The sequence below is a fragment of the Dromiciops gliroides genome, chromosome 3, assembly GCF_019393635.1.
Source record: "Dromiciops gliroides isolate mDroGli1 chromosome 3, mDroGli1.pri, whole genome shotgun sequence".
NCBI classification, from domain to species: domain Eukaryota; kingdom Metazoa; phylum Chordata; class Mammalia; order Microbiotheria; family Microbiotheriidae; genus Dromiciops; species Dromiciops gliroides.
The window spans coordinates 598,872,976-598,896,542 of record NC_057863.1 but is presented as its reverse complement, the minus strand read 5'-3'; the positions used below and the strand labels follow the sequence as shown (position 1 = coordinate 598,896,542).

General features: G+C 38.3%; 1 protein-coding gene across 4 annotated transcripts in view; it reads left to right on the top strand.

The window, feature by feature from the left end:
* Positions 1 to 23,567, top strand: part of FOXJ3 (forkhead box J3) — a 145,953-nt gene that overhangs the window by 78,098 nt on the left and 44,288 nt on the right. For all 4 annotated transcript variants that reach the window (XM_043996004.1, XM_043996005.1, XM_043996002.1 and 1 more), the window contains exon 5: positions 12,465 to 12,548. In XM_043996004.1, the coding sequence (XP_043851939.1) occupies positions 12,465 to 12,548 (84 nt within the window). The remainder of the gene's footprint in view (positions 1 to 12,464; positions 12,549 to 23,567) is intronic.

Genomic DNA, 23,567 nt, shown 5'->3' with positions numbered 1-23,567 from the left:
AACCTTAATATCATCAGAATTGACTCAAAGAAGGACTAACATACATACTCAAGTAGGTATAGTAATATATTTTTGCCCTGAGGGAGGGGAGGGAGATGGGGGGGGGAAGGAGGGAAGGGCAGATTCGGGGAGAGAGTAGTAAAAAGCAAAATACTTTTGAGGAAGGTAAAGATGTTCTGCATAACAGCACAAGTATGAAATATTGAATTGCTTGATTTCATAGGGAGGATTGAGGAGAGAGGGAGGAAGAAAATTTGGAACATAGAATTAGCTCAAAGACCTTAAACTCATCAGAGTTGGCTCATGGAGGGAATAACATTCACACCCAGTTGGGAGGAGTAATCTATTTAACCCTAAAGGAAAGTATGAGGGGAAGAGGATAAGGAAGGAAGGGTGAAAAAAAAGGGAGTGCAGAGTAGGGGAGGGGACAGTCAGAAGTAAAATACTTTTGAGGAGGAATAGTTTAAAAGAAGATAGAAAATAGAGTAAATATCATGGGAGGTAATAGTATGAAGGGAAATAGTTACGATGACTTTGCTGGGCTAATATGAAGAAAATTCTTTGTCAAGTTTAAGGTACTTTATTTAGGTTATGATGAACAGGATACTATTAGAAAAACTTGGAAAGACCTACATGAACTGAAGCAGAGTGAAATGCACTGTATACAAAATAACAGCAATAGTGTAAGATGATCTGCTGAGAAGCATGTGGTTATTTTCAGCAAGGCGATGGTCCAATATAACCCTGAAGGACTTATGAAAATGGCAACCCCATCTACAGAGAAAGAAGTGATAGTATCTGAAAATAGATGGAAACACATTTTTTTTCTTTTCTTTTTTTTTCTTTTTTGGTGAGGCAATTGGGGTTGGGTGGCTTGCCCGGGGTCATGCGGCAGGTGGGTGTTGGGTGTCTGGGGCCGGATTTGGGCTCAGGTGCTCCTGGTTCCAGGGCCAGTGCTCTGTCCACTGCACCACCTAGCTGCCCCTGGAAACACATTTTAAAAAAAAAATTTTTTTTCTCTTTGACAGTTCCTCAGTCTGAAGTTTTGGGAGTTTTTTTGACTGTTTTCTCTCGCAACCTAGCTAATGTGGGAATGTTTTCCATGACTACTCATGTATAAGTTATTTTGAAATGCTTGAGTTCTAGTGGGTGGGGGTTGGGAATGGAGGAGGAAGAGAACTTGGAACAATTTTTTTAAAAAATTGATGTTAAAATTTGTTTTTACATATATTTTGGAAAATAAAATTCTATTCAAAAAAATAAATAAAATTTTTTTTAAATGTAAAAAAAAAAAAGGAAGATCAGTATGGCACTTGAGTGCTGTATGAAGAGAGACTTGAATTAGGGAGGCCGGTCAGTAAACATATATTAAGCACCTACTATGTTCTGGGCACAATGCTAAACCGTGGGGATACAAATGGGAAAAAGAAGGACAATCCCTGCCTTCAAGTAGTTTATAATCTAAGGGGGCGGGGGAGGTTGGGGGGGAGGGGGAGACAGCATCCAAAGGAAACCAAAAAGTTACCAGAAAGCTATTGCACTATTCCAGGTATATGGTGATAAGGGCCTATATCAGGATGGTGGCTGTATGGGCAGAGAGAATGGGACATAATACGTGTGATTTGATGGATCAAAAGGAAATTTATATGTTGTTATACATTCAATAAAGAGCCTCCTATGTATAGAGTATGCTATGCGTAAGGCAGTGTGCTAGGTGGTAGTGGGGATACAAAGACAAAATGAAAAGTATTTCCATTTTTTAAATTTTTTAATTAATTTTTTTAAGAATTAAAAATTTATGTTTTAATTACCCAAAATCTGCCTTCTTATCCCACTTCAACCTCACCTCTCCAAATTGAGAACACAAAAACCAAGTGCAAACATGTGTAATCAGTTAAAAACAAATTTTACATTGGCCATGTCCAAAATAATGTTTCATTCTGCATTCTGAGTCACTTTTCGATCAGGAGTTGGGTTGCACGTTTCCTCATTAGTCCTCTGGAATTTTGTTTGGTCATCACGTTGAAGAGCTCAGCACAGACTAATATTCTATCTCATTTATGCACCATCACTTGTTCACCTATCCCCCAGTTAATGGGCATCCCCTCAGATTCCCATTCTTTCCTACCTCAAAAAGATCTAGATTTTTGTATATCCATAGAATTTATTTTGTTTAGGGTTAACGCCTCCTATAATCTATTCTCTCTGATTCTCCTTTCCCCCTTCTCTCCTTGCTCTCCTATTTTTTTGTTGAGTGAAATGTATTTCTGTATCTCTGTGTGCATTCTTCCCTCTTTTCTTAAGGTTGTCCAGACATAGTAGAACATTGGTTTCGTCTAATTGATATCTCTCTTTGGTCCCTGATGTTGATAGGGTTAAAAGAGGGACCTATGTATCATCTCCCCATTGTTCTTTCATGTTTACCCTTTTATGTTTCTCCTCACTCTTGTGTTTGCACTTCAGATTTTCTACACTGCTCTGGTCTTTTCATCAAGAATGCTTGGAAGTCTTCTATTTCATTAAAGGTCAATTCCCCTTCCCCCATCCCCTCCCCATTATACGCAGCTTTGCTTAGCCCATGTTCTTTGCCTTCTGGAATATGAGATTCCAAGTTCTCTGCTCATTTATAGTGGTGGCTGCTAAATTATGTGTAATCTTGTCTGTGGCTCCATGATATTTGAATTCTTTCTTTTTTGGCTCCTTGCAGTTTTGTTTTGTTTTACCTTGAAGCTCTGGACTTTGGTTATGATATTCCTGGTAGTTTTCATTTTGAGGTTTCTTTCAGAAGGTAACCATTGGATTCTATTTGTCCCGTTTTTAAGAGATCTGGACTTGATAAGTTGTGTTCAGAGTCCAGTGATTCTTAAATTTTTTTTTCCTCAATCTGCTTTCCATGTCAGTTATTTTTATTATACGATACCTTATATTTTCTTCTATTTTTTCAACCTTTTGACTTTTAATATTTCTTGTTGTCTCAAGGAGTCGTTGGCTTCTCTCAGAGGCAATGCTTGTAGATGTTTTGGAGTCATTCTCTTCTGTGTTAATATCCTGAGCACCCCTGTCACCACAATAGCTCATTATAGTTGGATTCTTTTTTTGGTTTGCCCAGTCTTCCAGTGTACTTCCTGACTTCTTCCTTGATATTAGGTCTGGGCTCTGCAGCACTTCTGGAGGGAGGGTCTGGGCTGTTCCTGTTGTTACTTTTTTGGAGTATTAAGTTTTGTATTATTTCAGGATCTCAGGGACAGTCTGAGGGACCTGCAAGTTTTCATTGTTTCCCACAGTGGTCTGAACCAGGGCAAAGTCTCGTTGCTGCTGCCCCCCTGGTTTGATCTCTGTAAGTTCCTGACCTTGGTTTAGTTCTGAGTAAAAATAAATTGCTGCTGGACTTTGCCCCTCTCAGCCAGCTGGCAGCTCTATTGATTCAGTGGTAGAATTTTAAGCTTCCCCATTTGGTATGGGAGTACTACCTTGGTTATATCTCTCAAGCTGGGCTAAATGCTGAAACTGAGCCCCTACTCTGAGCTTCTTGTTTGAGCCAGACAGCTACTGTTTGCTGTATACCACACAGGGTGTTCCTACCTGAGAATGTCACCACTGCCACCACTGGGCATAGGTCGTCTTCTTATTCCACCCCTGATTTGTGACTCAGAACTGGGTGGTGGATGCCAGAGTTGTCTGTCACACCTGCACCCATCACAGTGCCCTAGTGTGGGTCTGGTGGTACTCCACTATAGGTCTGGGACCTCCTCTTGCCCAAGTGCATGGCCTTTCCCTGGCTACTTGAATATTCCCCATATGGTGTGCCTCTGGGAGACACTGTCTGCAGTGTCTGGGACCTGTCTGTCTCCCTTGTCAGTGTGGACTGGACAAAGGACTCCCTGACCTTTTCTAGATTTCCCTTCAGGATTCAGTCTGGTGCATTTTCTAGATCTTTTTAGAGGAATTCATGGATGGGAACTTGACACACTGCTTTCTACCACTCTGCCGTCTTGGCCCCCTCATCCTTATCCCACCAGATAGCATTTAAACAGATAAATTTACATGTACTATTTAGAGGAGGGAGAGAGCAGTAACAAATAGCAGGATTAGAGAAAGATTTCTTATAGGAGGTGGCATCTGAGTTTAGTCTTGAAGGAATCTAGGGATTCCAAGAGGTTGGGGGGAGGGGGTCAGAAAAACATTGTTCTAGGTGTGGGAAAAAGCATGAAGGAAAGGGAGATCAAATGCTAACTTCTAGAAATAACAAGATGGCTGATTTGTCTGGAACTTAAGAGGGTATGAAATGTGAAATGAGCCTGGAAATGTAGACTGCAGTCATATTGTGAAGGTCTTCAAATGCCAAGCTGGGGAATTTATATATTATTCATTCTAGAGGTAAAAGGGAACCAGTGATGGTTCTTAAAATGTTAAAGACAGCCTAACTTGATAAGCAAATACTGATTAGCCTCTACAGAATTTTGGAATATTGTATTTGAAACTCAGTTATAATGTGCTGGCCTTTATTTACGGGAGTGATACTACTGATTGGCCATCAATTGACTTCTTTTTCTGTTACTGGTGAATACAGTATCTTTCCTAGTCTCACTTGTGATTAGTAAGTATGAATTGATGTGATGTTAGGCTAGGGTTGGGAGCTGTGTACCTCAGTCAATCAAACATTTATTGAGTACTGGGGATACCCCAAACCAGTCTCTATCCTGAAGGTGCTCACAGCCTAAAGGGGGAAGACAACACTCAAAAGGAAGCTGAAAGGAGGAGGCTAAGAGGGAGAGCAGGTGGTGGCCTGGGAAGGTATCCCATGTGGGGCATGGTAGAAGTGAGAGAAATCTCAAAGCATTGTAGTCAGGTGAGAACTGAGAAATTATGAGCTGAGTTCCCCCCATAAATGGTGGCTCCACTTTCCATTCATAAGGACTAAGGGTGGTGATGTAGTAGAGCCCTGGGGCTGATGGGTTCTTGCAGGGTGTGGAGGTTTTTCCAGTAATTAACTTCAGGAGCCTGGTACAGAGAAGTCTCAAAGTATTGCAGCCAGATGCTTTAGGGAAAAAAGGAAACTATTTGCGTAAATGGAAACAATCTCATGATCTCGGTTTCATTAATACTGTACTCTACTTAGGAGTTAACTAGCCTATTCAGTAAACATTTGTTAAAATACCTACCTTCAGGTTTCAGCTAAAATCCTACATTTTGAGATTTCATCTGCTTTAATATTAGTTCTTCTGAGATTACCTCCAATTTGTCACATATATAACTTGAGTGCACACAGAGGCAGTCCTTACACACTGGGTTGATGATACTGTGTACAGTGTTTTTCTGGTTCTGCTCATCTCACTCATCATCAGCTCACGGTTTCTCTGAACTTCTCCTGCTCATCATTTCTTACAGCACAATAGTATTCCATTGTATTCATATACCACAACTTGTCCAGCCATTCCCCAATTGATGGGCACCGCCTCAACTTCCAATTCCTTGCTACCACGTAAAGAGCAGCTATAAATATTTTTGTACATGTGGGTCCCCCTCCCCCCTCCATGATTTCTTTGGGAAAAAGACCTAAAGGTGGTACCGCTGGGTCAAAGGGCACGCACAGCTTTATCGCCCTTTGGGCGTAATTCCAAATTGCTCTCCAGAATGGCCGGATCAGTTCACAGCTCCACCAACAATGAATTAGTGTTCCAATTTTCCCACAGCTTCTCCAACATTTATTATTTTCCTTTTTTGTCATTTTAGCCAATCTGATAGGTGTCAGGTGGTATGAATATCCATTCTTTAAAACCACAGAATTAAAAATATAACAGAAGAGAACAATCAAATCAAAATCATTTACTCAATAGAACTACCTAAAGAGATCAAAACCAGCTCAGCCTCATTTCATTTGTTCACAATTAGTTGTTGTGAATAAACCTAGTGTTACTGTTACCGCATGATCATTGTTGTCACAAAGTGAAACCATATACAAAAGTGTCTGTCCCTAGTACTTTTCATTCGTCGTCTATATAGGAAGCCAGTTTCTAGGTACAGTATTTAGCTTAGTTAAGTAGTATTACTTGATGCAGTTTAGTTTAGATCTTTGTTGCAATCTGTTTCCTTTCAAGCTAGATAGCTTCTCAGTTTGGGGAGAATGCAACATCTTTTCTGGTAAACATCTAAGTGTAGTCCTTGGTTTTTAATGAAACATTTCAAACTGTTTCATAGCTACCTTGTACCATTTGCTCATTCCCCTTGGTTTCACACCTGGAAATCCTTCAACTCTACTCTGGTCTACCATTTTATTATGGCAGTAATTTTTTCATTATTTCTAATTTCTCTCATAATACAGAGTATCTGTCTTAATCTTTAGCATAATGTGTAAATTTTCTAAACTTTTATTTTTCTAATTTAAAGAAATAAAACTTTTTCTTTCTAGCATTTGCCTTTTCCCCCCTAAATTTCCAAGAAATCTGTCCTTGGTTTAATTTTTCAAGCCACTATTTATTATTTCATATAGGACATTCTGCATTATTGTCTTTGGTCTTAGTAAGTCTCATTTCAGTGATTTGGAACTGATTAGGCAAAAGAGTTGTAGTGTTATAAATGTCTACATCTACCCATTTGAATCTTGAGCATGCAACGCTTGTCTCTTAGTTTTTGTAAATATTGCTCAGGTTGCCAGCCTAATTCCCAAAGATTGATTCTACCTGTGCAGCTTTGATATAGGATAAATGAAATACTTTATAATACTAGGGAGTATTCAGTATGTGAAAATTTAAAATATCCATTTGTTGATGGTATTTTCAATGTTTAAAAAATCATTTGGAGTGGACAAGCTATAGCACTCACTTCTTCAGTGGTCCCCTTAGTGTTGCAAATGCAATCATTTGTTCATGTGGTACTTGTATCTTTGTATGCCAAAAATTATGTTCCCTAATATCAATTTCCCTAAAACAGAAAGATGTTAAACTTTTAGGGGGATAGATGTATGTAGCAGAAGACTGCAGATTTCTTTTTCTAAATTAATTTATGCTTAACTTTGGGGATAGTTCATATTCCTCTTTTTCCTTGGTCTTATTTTTGCTTTATTTCAGTAAGAATCTGTGATTTCATTACACTGAATAATTTTAAATACAACTTCTGACCCTCATTTTCTTTAGTTTTTGTTTTATTTTACATAAATGTTTCCTCAGTGTACTCCCTCCACATATGCAGATTGTAACCTTTTCCTAAATTGGATGGTTAAATCAAGAAGTATTGTTAAATGTCTGTTATATGTTATATGTTAGACACTGCTAAATTCAGGGGATACCAAGAATGTATGAAACAATCTCTTCCCAAAATCTTAGGGAGAAGACCATATGCAAACAACTATATATAAACAATATATACTGGATAAATTAAAGATAATTTCAGAAGAAGATTTAAAGATTAACTACTACCAGGCAAGACTTCTTGAAGAAGTTGGAATTTTAGGTGAGATTTTGAAGGAAGCCAGAAGGAAGAAATGAAAAAGGAAGAGAATTCCAGGCATGGGAGGTAGCCAGTGGAAATGCAGTATTGGGAGATGGAGTATTTTGTGCTTTCTACAATAAGGAGACAAAAGTCACTGGGTCATAGAGTATTTTGAGAGTGGAGTGAAGTAAGGTATAAGGTGCCAAGAAGTCTGAACCAGAGTTTCCTTTCTATTACAGTCTTTCTTATCACAGTGACAGCAAGAGACCTGAGTCACAAATTGTCTTGCCACACACCTAATACATTGCTCAGTGTACAGTGGGTGCCATTATATTAGTGATGGTTTGAGTTTTGCATGGAGGTGAGTGTGCTTGAGGGAGGGGAAATATTGGAGTATAGAATGACATAGATTAAACATTGACAGTTCTACTTAGTCAAAACCTTCAGGCAAGAAATTGCCTCTAGCTGTTTAACTCTTATAGGCTTGGTTGGCATCCCATATGACTTAGTTATTTTAGGCCCCCCCCTTCTATGTTAGGCCCTCTAGGTGTATAATAATTTGTTAATCAGTTGACATTTCTTCCCAGCTTTTAGCATCTATGCTGGACTGCTGGACTTAAATTTATAATACTGCAGTACCCCACTCATTAGTGCCCATGGGAGATAGCTTCTTTAATGAGAAATAATACGGTATAGTAAAAAGAGCATTAGACCTGCATCAAGGAGAGCTAGGTTTAAATACTCATTTCATTTGAACTGACATTTATCATATGCATACAGTGTGAAAAATACTGGGGATATAAGGCTCCTTCCATACCCCTCAAAAACCGAAAACAAACAAAAAGCATCTGCTTTCTCCCTCCCCCTTTTTTTTATGGGGTAATGAGGGTTAAGTGACTGGCCCAGGGTCACACAGCTAGTGTCAAGTGTTTGAGGTCAGATTTGAACTCAGGTCCTCCTGAATCCAGGGCCAGTGCTTTATCCACTGCGCCACCTAGCTGCCACTTCTTTGGTTGCTTCTTGTTGCTATATTGCCTCCCTTCTCTGGCCAAAAGAGGATGCTAAAATATATAATGTGTTCTAAATGATAGAATCTCCATATTTTTCCTGAAGTGTGATGCTCATCATCTCAGGAGTGATTGATCTCTTACATTTTCTGCTATCTTCTCTTCCCCTCCCCCCCCCTTTGGCTTTGTTTTAATATTTCTTGTTGTCTTGTGGACATTGGCTTCTCTTTGTTCCATTCTAATTTTCAGGGAGTTTGTTGCTTGGGCAAGATTTTGTACTTCTTGTGCCAAGCTCTTAATTCCCTTTCTAATTTTTTCTTCCATAGCTCTCATTTCTTTTCCAGTTTTTTTTCTCAAGTACTCTCATCCCATTTATATAAAGAAAAATACAATTATTATTTTTTAAATGCTTGTTTTATCTCTTCCAAGAATAACAATTGACTTTGTCCACAAGCTATTTTTCTCTGAGGCAATGCTTGTAGATGTTTTAGAGTCATTCTCTTCTATGTTAATATCCTGAGCACTCCCGCTACCATAATAGCTCATTATGTTTGGATTCTTTTTTTGTTTGTTTGTTTGTTTGTTTGTTTGCCCAGTCTTCCAGCCTACTTCCTGGAGATTTCAGATTTCATGCTAGGTCTGTACTGCAGCATTTATGGAGGGAAGGTCTGGGCTGTTGCTATTTTCCTGAGGTATTGAGTGTTGTGTTATTTCAGGATTTCAGGGACAGGCTGGGCACCTATAAGCTTTCAGTGTTCCCAAAGTAGCAGCAAGGTCTGATTGCTGCCTCCCCTGGTCTGATCTCTGCAAGTTCCTGACCTGGGTTTTTTGTCTGTGCAAATGAAGAATGCTGCCAGATTCTGTGCCTGTCAGCCAGTAGGAAAGCGTTGTTGGCTCATAACAGCAGAATTGTACACTCTTCTTTAGTCAGATTCTACCCTGATTATTCCTTTGCAGGATGAGTTAGTTGTTAGATGTGATACCCTACTTCATAAAGGTTGGATGTGACACCACTGTTGCTGCTACCAGCTTCAGAACTTGATCTTTTGAGCTACCCAGAGCCTCCCTCCTCTAAAGAAGATACTTTGCACAAAGCCTTTCTCATTCTGTCCTAGATTTGTGACCTAGAATTGGGTGGTGGATGACAAAGTTGCCATTTGGCACCTTTTTCTATCACAGTGTCCTGGTGTAAGTTGTGGGGTGCCCATAGTATGCAACCTCTCCCTGGGTACTGGAGTGATGTACTCACATGTAATGTGCCTCTGGCCCAATCTGACTCCAGTGCCTGAAGATGTCATTGTCTGTGTCTTTATGCCAAGCTGGGCTAGACAAAGGACTCACTATAACTTTTTTTTGAATTTTCTTGATCTGTTGGGAAGAGTTTGTGGAGAAGCACTCACTGCATCACTTCCAATCACTACATTATCTTGGCTCCATCTTTTAATGTAAATTTTGAAAAAAAAAATTTAGGAATAAAAATCTATTTAATTTCAGCATGTAAGAAGACAAGCATTTATTAATGAAGTCAGAGTGGCCCCATAAGATGGATGGAGAAACTCTGAATTTTTGTTCATTTTGGTTTAATCCATCTAAAGAAAGTAAATATAGAGCCAGGTTGGAGCCTGAAAGACCTGATTCTGACTCGGTGCTCTAAGCAACTCTCTAAGACCGTAAGTTACAGAGAAGGTTCTGACCTACATTAATATAGGGAATTTTCTCATCTTTGAGTTCCCTATTTCATTGAGATCACAGGTCATTTCCTTATCCCTAAATTTTCCCTCCCCTATCTATTAAATAAGTTCTTGCCAAGAAAACTATCTTGAAAAGTCATATTCTGTAGCTGAATAGCTAAATGTCAAAGTTCCAAGATTAGTCACTCTTCTATTCTGTTAATCTTTTCTTTCTGTTCTATAATATTAAAAAGTTTTTGCCACCAGAGACCCTGCAAGGTACTGTTAAATGGTTTCAGCATCAGAAACAGATATGGTTTTGGCTATGGAAATGCCACTAAAGAAAATGGTTACCAGATGGCCTGCACCTTTGTGATTATATTGCTTTTCTCTTGTATGTGTTTTCTTTCTCTCTCGCTCTCTGAACTCACCTGTATGTTTTCTCCCTTTCCCTGCCCCGCCCCCAGTGCTTAGCACTGTGTTTTTTGATCGTAGTATGTAATAAATGCCTTTTCATTCATTCATTTCAGTCATCTTTAACCAAACTCTTTGCTTCTAGAGAGTTGACCTTCGTGATCCATCCATATAGTTATTTCCTTATTTAAATAATTGTGAACTTGGTGCTCTTTGCTGTAGTGCTGTTTGGGTAAATATAAGTATACTGTTAATTTGATCCTTGTTAGAAATTATTCACTTCTTCCCCCACCCCAGTAAAATAAATAATGATAGCTCATACTTACTTCCTTTTTTAAGAACAAGGGAATAGTATTTTTCAAAAATTTTTAGAGATGTGATACAAAAATTTGGCTAAGATTGGAAATTTTTATTTTCTTTGTCTCCTCTTTCTTGTCTCCTAGTCTGTCCGAACAAATTATTTTTATGTTCCTATTCATATTGGTTTTTAGCTTGATTTTCTAATAAATCTCAGTTTTTTAGGAATAAATTACTTGATAAGAGTAATAGATTTAAAACTAGAAGGGACTTCAGAGGCCACATTGTTCAGTCTTCTTCATCCCATTTTACCTTCTTTCATAGACAGACTACCCATTTATAAATAAGAGTATATATCAGGGATCTTTAGTTCACTTCTGTACACTGCCCTACACTCTTTCTGAATTTTGGCGAATCATTAGATGTTATATTCTTTATTTTGAGCTTTTTTTGTGATTATATTGCTTTTCTGTGATTTTCAAAGTTTAACGGCTTTCTGAAGTTCCAAGGAGAGCCGGGAAAAGAGCCTTATCAATGAAAAACTTGTTCAAGTTTTTAACACTTTTAAAACACTATATTTATTTATCTACTGGCTCCTTCCTTTTTGCTTATACCTAGGTTTCAATGCAAAACAAAAACACTTCGCTTAACCCTGTCATTCCAAGATATTTTCTTGTTTCTCTTCTTTTTACCAGCCACACTTCTGTAATATACCACTTGTTTACCTCGTTCATTTCTTAACTCCTTGCAGTCTGTCTTCTAACTCTACTCACTTAATGAAACAACCGTCTTAAAGGTTACCAACTTGTCTCTTTTGATCATGAAAGCTAAGGCTTTTTCACAATCTTGATCCATAACTTTTTTGTACACCCCTCCCCCCACTCAAGTAAACACAACAACCTCTCTGTTCATACTAGTAGAGTGACAGCTCAGAATTGGGAGAGACTTAAGCCATGTAGACTAACCAATACCTGAATAAGGATATGCTCTTGACATATACAACAAATGGTGGTTAGCATTTGCTTGAAGAACTCCAATGAGAGGGGAGTTTTGGTTCCCAAGGAAGCCTCCATACAACTGCCAGTCTTCTTACCTACTACTACTACTACTACTACTACTACTACTACTACTACTACTACTACTACTACTGTTCTCTGTGGATTTGAACCTGGGAGAATTATACCATTACTTGAAACAGGAAACATTTGGAAGAAGAGCTACTTTTGTAGAGAGAATTCTACCTGTGTGGAAATGCATAGCATATTAGGCAGCTGGAATGAATGAAGGAATGAAAGATATGTTGGGATAGTATGTCTAAATAATTTAAGATGAGGAAGGATGAAGAGAGCTCTTGGCAAATGGTCTCGATTCTTTGGGTGAAGTTTAGGGGAAGAAGTTAAGGTGGGAGACATAATATTTGAAATGGCTTCCAGAGAAAGTAGAATCCAGGCTTATCTGGCTATGTTGCTTAATTATTCCTTGGTCAGTTAAAATATGAGAAACTTGTTGGAAAGACAGTTGTACTTTTTTGAAGGTTGTTAAGGCAAAAACTCAATTTTAATGCTTATTATAAAAGTCTAGTCCTTTAGTCTAATATGCCTTTGTTTTAATAGAATGTTCATCTTATATATTTTTTCTTCACTTCTAGGGTTCCTATTGGGCGATAGACAACAATCCCAAGGAAGACACACTGCCTTCACGGCCAAAGAAGAGGGCAAGATCTGTAGAACGGGTAAAGCTCTTTGTCTTAGGTTTTCTATGAATATTTTCATGTAGGTTAAAATACCGTTTTTCAGTTTTCACAAATATGAACTTAGCAAAGGCAGAATAGTATTATAATTTGTCAAACAAAGGAGATTGGATTCTGAGGGTACTTCTAACATGAATTCTCTCATCCTAAGTATTGTTCTTTTTCCTTTGGTGTAGCACTGCATACTTTTTGAATCACTTCTTCATATCCATTTCATTTGATCCACACAATAATCACATTAGGAAGTGAGGCAGAGATTATCCCTATTTTCCATATTAGGCAACTGAAACAGAAGTTGATAAATAGCTTGCCTTAGTCACTGCAGCTAGTCAGGGAGAAATGAGACTAGTCCCTAAGATCTTCTGACTCCTGGTATAATGAATGTTTTTGCTTTTGATTGCTTCACTAATTTAAGATGATAGGTTTTATATAATAAATGTCTTTCCTTTTGTTTATCTTGTTACTACAAATTCTCTAAAGTAAACAGTCCGGATTGCATAAGAAATACTTTCTCCAGCCCCTAGCCATGTTACTATCAAATTGTATAACAAAATTCCTAGTTGTATGCTTTTTATAGAATTTTTCATTTCTTGATATGCCAGGAAAAGTAAGCTATATTTGAGATCTTTAGAGTTGTTTTCTTTTACTCTTCAGCATTCCTTACCCTCATATTCCCATCATCCCAACCAGAAATTCATTAAATTCCCCCAAAATAAGTATACCGAGATCTCTGATCTTGGAGAAGGAAAGTATCATAAATGAAAGTATTCTAGTCTTCAACACTGTACTTAGTTTGAGACTAGTCTACTGCAAAACACTTCTTTTCACTTGGAAATTAATTGCCATTTATGGTAAGCACCCTTAAGACTTGAAAATAATGTTTTCCCCTTTCATCTTTCTGGAAAGAAACATGAACATTATATATTACATGAACAATTATATATTACAAAGAATACCAAAAAAAGGGATTTAAATGATACCATGAATCTCTATTGCTTGTTTTTCCTTAAATATATATTAAACTTTTAATACCTTAGTACCTACACTGTGCCTTTTTGTCTTTTCGCTGAGCCTAATTCTTATCCATGTCAGTATTATTATAACACTGGTCAAGTCTCTTAAACTAAAATTTAGCCCTTGGTTTCTACAGCTAGGTGGCACAGTTGGATGGACTACTGGATTTGTGGTCAGGAAGCAGAGTCTAGTAGCTCCTGTACTGGATAGTACAGTATTATAGTAGCTCCTGTAATCTCCTTGGAAAGTCTTTGTAAGAATCAGGGTAGGGGGAGGATTAAGAAAATGGAAATCCAAGAGAGATGTTTGACAAAGATGAATAGATTTTGTGGCCCACTCCTAATTGAAAAACACTGACATAGAGCATCAGGACCTCAAACTTTAGGTTTCAGAGGAGATGAAGTGGGGTTTGGGGCAAGGTGGAGAGATAGCAAAATTAGAACTAGCAGGTCTGGGTTCAGACCTTGGTGCTACTGTTTACTACTGTGCATCAATTGAGCATGACACTTTCACATCTCTGGTGTTCAGTTTCTTCATTTGTAATAGGAGGAAGTTAGATTAAGCACTTTTTCTGGCTGTAGCATTCTTTGATTCTATAAATCAGAGCCCTGAAGTGTAACAGCTTTGAGGTAGCCAACCCAGTAGTTTGTGGTTTTACCATTGTTTTAGGAGGTTTAGGAAGTTAAAATCTATCTCCTTCCTAGCTATAGGTCTAGTTAGCTTGTATTATCATTTGTACTCCTGCACTGACAGGCAGGTAGCTTACATAGTACCACCTGACTAGTTGGTTATACTCAAGCCTGGCATGGTAAAGACCTATACATGCTCAAAATACCTTTTTAGAATTTGGTAACTGAGACAACAGATTTTGACCATCTATCCCAGAAATGCATTTTCCCTGAGTACAAATAAGCACTATTATTTTTTAAATGAGGGTGTGAAATGTTGAATTAATTAAAACTGTGAAATAGTTATTTCGTATCATTTGTAATTTGTCACTGAGGCAGCTAGGTGGATCAGCGGATAAAATATTAGATCTAGAATCAGGAAGATTTTAGTTCAGATTCAACCTCAGTAGTGGCAATGTAACCTTTCACAACTCTGCCTCAGTTTCTTGTTGTGAGGATAATGGTGTCTGTCTCATGGGATTGTTGTGAGAATAAAATGAGACAATGTTTGTAAAGTGCTTTGCAAATCTGAAAGTACTACATAAATGCTAGCTATTATTTGAATATGTATGTGGAATTAGGTTTTGTACATTTTAAATTGAATCATGGATCAGGGTAGGAGGAAAACTCAAAACATATCCAAACCCTAAAACATCAGTATGCTTCTTGGAAGTTATGTCCTTCTTGTGGGTTGTCATTTTTTCTACCTTTCTTTTTCCCTTTTGAAAACTATATATACTTCTTTGAGCATGAGTTTTCTGTTTATTAGGTTTTTAGTACAATATCTCTTTATATGATACCATGTACAAATTTTCCTTGTGAAAATAAGTTACCCATTTACAGTAGAAATCAATAGTAAGAAAACAGGGGGGCAGCTAGGTGGCACAGTGGATAAAGCGCTGGCCTTGGATTCAGGAGGACCTGAGTTCAAATCCAGCCTCAGACACTTGACACTTACTAGCTGTGTGACCCTGGGCAAGTCACTTAACCCTCATTGCCCTACCAAAAAAAAATAGTAAGAAAACAGGAATCAGTATGCAAAATTTTACTTTCCACACTTTTCAGAGCTTTTCCCCTTTTTTTATATTGAGGAAAGGGTATATTTGGTAGATATACTTCTATCTTTCTTTCTCCCCCAGAAAAAATCAATTTAAAAATGTAGTACTTTGTCACTGTCAAAAAGTTTACCTAAGGGATAAAATTCCTCTCACCAAAAGTAACTCATGTTGAGACTGTTAAAGTGTAGATTTGTGATTTGTGTTGGTGGAGGGAATGCCTTCACTGATGGAATCATTGGTGCTTTAAGTATTAAAGTAATAAATAATGTAACTCATTGCATTTATTTGTTGTCTGCCATCTGGTTTTATCCACAAATGCTCTCTAAACAATCTACGTTTACTTGGCTCTCATGCCACTTTCCAAAAGCTCATTTTCTCCTCAATTTTGTGTGTGTACTTGAAAAAAAAATTCCTCATAATTTTCCATTTTTTTCTTTGTTGTACTTACAGTGATCACCCATTTTAAGTTCTGATAGCTGATCTTTATATAAATACTACCTTTATAATCACTATTAAAATATAGCCCGTTTTCATTTTTTTAAAAATTTCATTTGTTGTTTTTCATATCTAACACCTCCTGACTCTTTTTTGAAGAAGATATTAATCACACTTTTCATTCCTTGATCCTAGATTCCAGTGTAGTGTTAAAAAAAAAAATCCTTATTCTGTGTTTTAGGTACAAATCTTTCAGAGGCAAATTAATTAATTAAATTATTCTAATTTTAAAGATCTCTCCTTTGAAAAACCAAAGGAGCATATATCCATCCTGCCCTTAAAAATCTCTCATCAAAACCATATCTGCTCACAGTTTGTATTAACAGTTTATTGTGGTCCTATTGTTACAAGGTTTAATAATTTTGATTCCTCACTCAGTAGTAGTCAGACAGTAGTCACAACTTCTGGTCTACCTCCTCACCTTCTAAGGAGTACTTCTATTACTTAAATTAATCTAAGACTTCCCAAACTAATGAGGCAACTTCCTTGAGAATTTGGTTTGGCTTTTGTTAAGAATAGTATAAAAAATTTCTTGTAAAACATTGTTTTGTAATTGATTGATAAAGAAAAACTCAGATAAAACCAAAGACTGCAAAGTACTGTTCGGTATATATAATGTGTAGACTAAAGAGGGAATGCTAGGGGATGGATATCAGTAGTTTTTGTCATTTCCCCTTGTTTGGGTCTTGTTGAAATTACTGAATTTTAAGAGATGTTGACTTAATTCAGAGACTTTCATCAAGTCCTCATAGAATTTTTCTACCTCTTCATCTTAAAAGACAAAATTAGTCGTGGAAAATAGTTATCTTCATAGTGTTCATCTATTCACTTTACTGTACCTCATGGACCTTCTGTTTGGCATTCAAAGCCATTCATAAACTATAATTTCCCACATGCCTTTCTAATCTTCTTACATCCTACCTTTCTCATGTATTCTTCAATCTAGTGACACTCAATTCCTTGTAGTTCCTCAAAAAAGACATTCTATTACTGTATTTCCTCTTTATCTCTTCCTCCTGGCTTTCTTAGCTTTCCTTCAGGTCCCAGTCAAAATCCCACCTTCTATACTAGTGTCTTTCCTCTGTCGAATATTTATTTACCTTGGGTTTTTTTTTTTTTTTTTTGCTTGTTATCTTCTTGACTAGATTGTGAGCTCCTTGAAGACAAGGGCTATCGTTTGTCTTTTTTTGTATTCCAAGAGCTTAGTAAAATGCTTGGCATATGGTAGATACTTAATGATTGACCGATCCACCAAGTGTCCCTTGAAATTGTCCCTTTGTTACTTTGAGAACATAATGAAACCAGTTCTTTTTGTATTCTCTAGAGAGAACTGTGCATCTACTGATCTTTTTACAGGAATCTCTTTTACTCGTTGTCAGTGAGAGTGGAACCATTCACCGAGTTTGAACTTTTATCATCTCTCAATTAAAGGTATTCTATGAAGAGGTGGTAATAGCCCTTAAGATGAAGTTACAAAGAATAGCTATACCTGACCAAGAATACATATAAGAAACCCATACTGGAGATAGCAAAATTCTAACTCAGTAATTTGTTCTCAATATAGCTTAAAATTGACAGAGAAAATTGCAAAGAACAAAATCACAAATAGTATTTTTACCATTTATGATGGTGGAAGGTCCATATCCCTTACTTTCTCAGCTCTATAAAAATTTTGTGAAAAGAGTTACTATATGCATTAAAAACTTCCCTAATAAAAATAAGAAAAAGGAATCTACAGACTTTTGCAAATGTTTTTCAGCAGTGAACCACAGCTTTACAGTTGGAAGACTATATTGTGAATGAAGTGTAAATCAGTTTGACTCAGTTTGACAAACATTAAATGCCTGCTATTTCCCAAGGCAGTCTGGATAAAAAGACAAAAGCAGAACCATTCCTGCATTCAAAGAATTTACATTCTACTTGGTGTCGGGGAGGGTACATGTACAGAATTACAAAGTATATGGGGGTATGGGCAGCTAGGAGGTGCAGTGAATAAAGCACTGGCCTTGGATTCAGGAGTATCTGAGTTCAAATCTGGCCTCAGACACTTAACACTTACTAGCTATGTGACCCTGGGCAAGTCACTTAACCCCAACTGCCTCGCTTAAAAAAAAAGAAAAAAGAAGTCAAATTACAAACATTTTGAGGGATGATGGAACAAGATGCATGACAGGTATAAGATTGTGAAGTGTGTTTTCATTGGCAAAGGATGTGGGACTATCAGGTGATAAGAATGATAGCCAAACTGATGGACAGGTGGAGTGGTATCCTTCCACTGTGCCTGGTACATACTAGGTTCTTAATAGATGTCTGTTGATTGATTGAACAAGAGTAATTATAATGGCTAGTTTAAAGCATCAAAGGAAATTAATTTTTGTGTGTCTGTTATGGTTCCGCTAGATATCCATGCTGTCACTGTGGGACAGTACCAACAAGTCAGTTAGCAACACTAAGTATATACTTACTGTGTGCAGAGGCTCTATATTATCCTGATAAGAAAAGAGAAAATAAGGCTCTTGATCTCTGCCTTAGAGCTAGTTGTAGTTGTAGTTGTAGGGAAGAGTAAGCATACTCACGTTAGTACCTGTAATCAGGAATGTACAAAATCTGTAACGTCACCTTATTAGATGATATTATAATTCTGTGGTTCAACGAATAACTTTTGTTCTTGATGAAAAGTCAAGAGATGATAGCAGCTCGAAAGATTGTAATTACAGATCATTGTGTTTTGGGAGAGTAGTACCATAATTTAAGTGCTGATTTTCACAATATAAAACTAAGAATTGCCTCCCTATTACATCTATGGAATTATGCATGGACTATGCTATGGACCCCCTAGAACACTCTTGTCTTCTCCCAAGGTCTTGTTACATAGTGAAGTAAGTTTGAGTCTTGACTGCCATTCCTCCCCCCCCGCCCCCCAATTTCTGGTCCTTTAAAGTCCTGACATTGATACCATATCTAGCAAACTTTCTCAGCTTCATGAGGTTATCGGATATTTTCATGTAGCTTTGGTTTAAATATTGTCTAATCAGATTGGAGGCCAAATTTTAGAAAGAGATTCACAAAACTGAAGCATATTAAGAGGCAGCTGGCCACCCCATGGTGGAGGATTGAGGGAAGGGGGTGGTGGAGGGCAAGGACCAGGATCAGTTGTAAGAATTGCAATTCAGTTCCCCTCTCCCTCAATTCCAGATCTGCCCACCCCTTCCACTATGCTCTCTGGGATTATACTCCATAATTCACAAATGTTCTTTCATCTTAAAATGTTTCCTTTCTTTGTCCATCTTCTGGTATTCACTGAGACCTTCCAGATAACATTACATCCCTGGCTACCCTTTCCAATGGTGGTTGTACTTGCTCTCTTACTCACTAACATGGTGCTCCTTATTGCCACTTCTGATCTTTTCCTGTACCATCATCACTCAGCATCTTTTCTTTCCTCCTTTTAGATTTAAGATACCTAAATTCAAGGACAGCTAGTTGGCACACTGGCCCTGAAGTTGGGAGGATCTGAGTTCAAATCTCATCTCAGACATTTACTAGCTGTGTTACCCTAGGCAAGTCACTTAACCCCAATTGCCTTAGATATTCGAGGTCATCTCCAGTAGTCCTGATGTATATCTCGCCACTGGACCCAGATGGCTCTGGAGGAGAGAGTGAGGTTGGTGACCTTGCACAGCCTTCTCTCACTTAAATCCAATTTGGTGCAAGTCATGACATCACTCTGATTTCATGGTCCTCTTCTAGAAGAACAAAGGACAAACAACAACCCAAATTCATCATTCAACTCTGATTCTGGAGGCAGTTGACCCCCTCTGTTTTCTCCTTTCTTCCTCAACGAGTAAGTTAATTACCTGACTCATAGTCTTTCTTTCCGACCCAGTTCCCTGTCTTGTAATAGGGAATTTCAGAATACATTGATGCACCCCTAACTACATTAGCAGGTACTTAATAAATTAAATTTCTTTAATCTGCTCATCTCATGACCTCCACCTCAGCTACACACAAAGGTCATACCTTTGATTTTGCACCCACATGTTCAACTTCTTTTATCATTTACCTTTTATCATTTATGTTTCCCTATGGCTTATAACATTTAACCCTTTTCTTTGTCCTTACTATAACCTCCATCCTTCAGTTCTTTCCTAGCATTGATCTCTGTAGTGGCTACAGTCATCCTTTCATCAGTGTCTCGACCCCTGGTGAATCATCTCCACTAGCTTGCATCTTTTGCAATCATAATTTGTATCTTTCCTCTTGGCTAAACATGTGAAGAAAGCCATTTACACTTGGAGTCTCTACTTCATCTCCTTTCACTCCCTTCTAAATCCTCCAGTCTGACTCATAATCCTCATCTTTCTTTTTTCTTTTATTCTTTTAGTTTTTGCAGGGCAATGAGGGTTAAGTGACTTGCCCAAGGTCACATGACCTCATCTTTCAACAGAAACTGCCCTCTTACTTTTCGTTCTTTTTTTTTTTAAACTTTGTGTTCCAACTTCTCTTCCTCCTTCTCCCCCCCCCCCCGCCAACCTCACCCCAAGAACTCAAACAATTCAACATAAATTATACATGAGTAGTCATGGAAAACAATTTTACATTATCTAGGTTGTGAGAAAAAATAGATAAAAACAAAACTTCAGATTAAGGAATTGTCAAAAAAAATGTTTTTGTTTTCAGATACCATCAGTTCTTTCTCTGTAGATGGACTGCAATTTTCATAAGTTCTTCAGAGTTATATTGGATCATTGCCTTGTTGAAAATAACCACGTGCTTCCCAGCAGATCATCTTACACTAATGCTGTTATTTTGTATACAGTACATTTCTCTCTGCTTCAGTTCATGTGGGTCTTTCCAGGTTTTTCTGATAGCATTCTGTTCATCATAATTTTTATATAGTACCTTGAACTTGACAGAGAATTTTCTTCACAATAGCCCAGCAGAGTAGGTACCATACGTTTTGACATTGTAGTTAATCATAACTATTTCCCTCCATCCCATTCCCTTCCAATGATATTTATTCTATTGTCTATCTTATTTTGCCCTAATCCTCCTCAAAAGTGTTTTGCTACTGACTGTCCCTTCCCCTGCTCTACCTTCCCTTCATTCACCCCTCTCTCCTTATCCTCTTCCCCTCCTACTTTCCTGTAGGGTTAAATAGATTACTCTTCCCAATTGGGTGTGTGTGTTATTCCCTTAAGCCCATTCTGATGTGGTTAAGGCCTTTGAGCTAATTCTGTTTTCTAAATTTTTCTTCCTCCCTCCCTCCTCAACTCTCCCTAGGAAATCAAGCAATTCAATATATGTAATACATGTGGTGTTATGCAGAACATCTTCACCTTCCTTGAAAGTGTTTTGCTTTTTACAGCTCCCTCCCCAAAACTTCCCTTCCCTCCTTCCCCTCTTTTCCTTCTCCTCCCACTTTTCCTCAGGGCAAAAATATATTACTATACCTGCTTGAGTATGTATGTTATTCCCTCTTTGAGCTAATTCTGATGATAGTGAGGTTCACTCACTCCCCTTCCTTCCCCTCTTCCCCTCCCCTCCATGGGCTTTTTTCTTCTTTCCTTCATGTGAGCTACCTCTCCCCATTCCACCTCTCCCCTCCCCCAGTCTATTCCTCCTACCCCTTACCCCTATTTTAAAGATATCATCATGGGTTAGCTAGGTGGCACAGTGGACAAAGCACCAGCGCTGGGCCCAGGAGGCCCAGAGCCCAAATCTAGCCCCAGACACCTGGCAACCCACCCTGTTTACTCCACAAAGAACAAGTATACACAAAAAATAAATGCTTTACAAATACCATCCCTTCATATTCAGTTCAGACCTGTGTCCTCTGTGTATTCCTTACTGAGTTAGAAGTATTATTTTCTCATGTATGACTGTAAACAGTTTAACCTTTTAATGTCCCTCGTGATTTCTTTTCCCTGTTTACCTTTTTATGATTTTCCAGGGTTTTGTATTTGAAAGTCAAATTTCTATTCAGTTCAGGTCTTTTCATCACAAATGTCTGAAAGTGCTCTTTTTCATTGAAGTCCCATTTTTTCTTCTGAAAGATTATACTGTTTTGCTGGCTATGTGATTTTTGGCTGTAGTCCCAGTTCCTTTGCCCTCTGGTCCTTTAATGTAGAAGCTGCTAGATCTTGCTTTATCCTTATTGGAGCTCCACAGTATTTGAATTCCTTTTTTCTAGCTGCTCGCAATATTTTCTCCTTGACCTGGGAGTTCTGGAATTTGGCTATAATATTCCTGGAGGTTTTCCTTTTGGGATCTCTTTCAGAAGGTGATCGGTAGATTCTTTCAATTTCTATTTTAGCTTCTGCTTCTAGAATATCAGGGCAATTTCCCCTCACAATCTCTTGGAGGATGGTGTCTAAGCTCTTATTTTGGTCATGGTTTTCAGGTAGTCCAATGATTTTCAAATTATCTCTCCTGGATTTATTTTCCAGGTCAAGCTGTTTTTCCAAGGAGATATTTCACATTGCCCTCTATTTTTTCATTCAGTTGGATTTGCTTTACTGTGTCTTGGTTTCTTATAAGGTCACTAGTTTCCATTTGTTCAATCCTAATTCTTTGGCAATTATTTTCATCAGTTTTTTTATCTCCTTTTCCATTTGACTTTTCAAATTATTGTCTTTTTTCTCATGACTCTCCTGCATCACTCTCATTTCTCTTTCCATTCTTTTCTCTCTCTCTCTACATCTTCCTTCTGTCTCTCCTACTTTCTCTTCAAAGTCCCTTTTGAGAGCTTCCATGGCCTGAGACCAGTTCATATTTTTCTTGGAAGCTTTGGATGTAGGGGCCCTGTCATTGATTTCCTCATCTGAGGGTGCCTCTTGATCTTCCTTGTCGCTGAAGAAACTTTCTATAGTTCTGAACTTTCTTTGCCTACTCATCTTTGACTTGACTTTAAACTCTCCGCTGGAGGGCCCTGCTTTTTGGTTCCACTACTGTTCCCAGCTTCAGAGGGTCCCAGGTGTTTTGGTTTGAGGGAGGGCAGGTTTTACTCTCCCCTGGCCTGTTCTTTGGTCTGAAGATAACCTCAAGCATACTTACTAAACAACCAACCAGCAAAGCTTTCTGTGGTGTGGTTCTTAGCTGCAAGGAGTCCGTGCCCCTCCCCCACCTGGGCCTCCCGCTGCTCAGGATTTCTTCCTAGTTCCCTGCTGGGGTGGGACAGCTGAATTCCTCCGTACATCCTGCTGATACCCCTGCACTTTCCCCCCAGCCAGCCATTCAGCCCTCTCACCCAACCGCATGCTCAGTTCTAGAAGATGCTGGTGCTGTAGCTGATTCAGAGGCTCTGGGGCAAATTCCTCAGGCGGCGTGCCTGGGGTCTCTGTCAGCGCTATCGAAGGGTTGGACTTTACTCGTAGCCCAGAACAGCCCTCTGCAATCTATCCACAGCTGGAGAATGATCTCAGCCCATATCTCTGTGTGTTTTTCTGCTCTAGGGGTTCTTCTGTTGCTGTTTTTGGGGCAATTGTATCACAAGCTCTGTGCATTTAATGTCTTTCCTCCACCATCTTGGCTTCACTACCTGCCCTCTCCCTTTTCAAAGTTATCATTGATATCTTAATTGCCAGATATCATATCCTTTTCTCAATCCATGTCCTTCTTATCCTCTCTTCAACTTTTGTCACTGTCAGTCACCCTCTACTCCTGAAAGCTCTTTTCTAGGTTTTTGGTGACCCTGCTTTCTCTTGGTTCCACACTTGCCTGTCTCTTTTTTTGGATCTTTATACAGGTTAAGCCTACTAACCAAG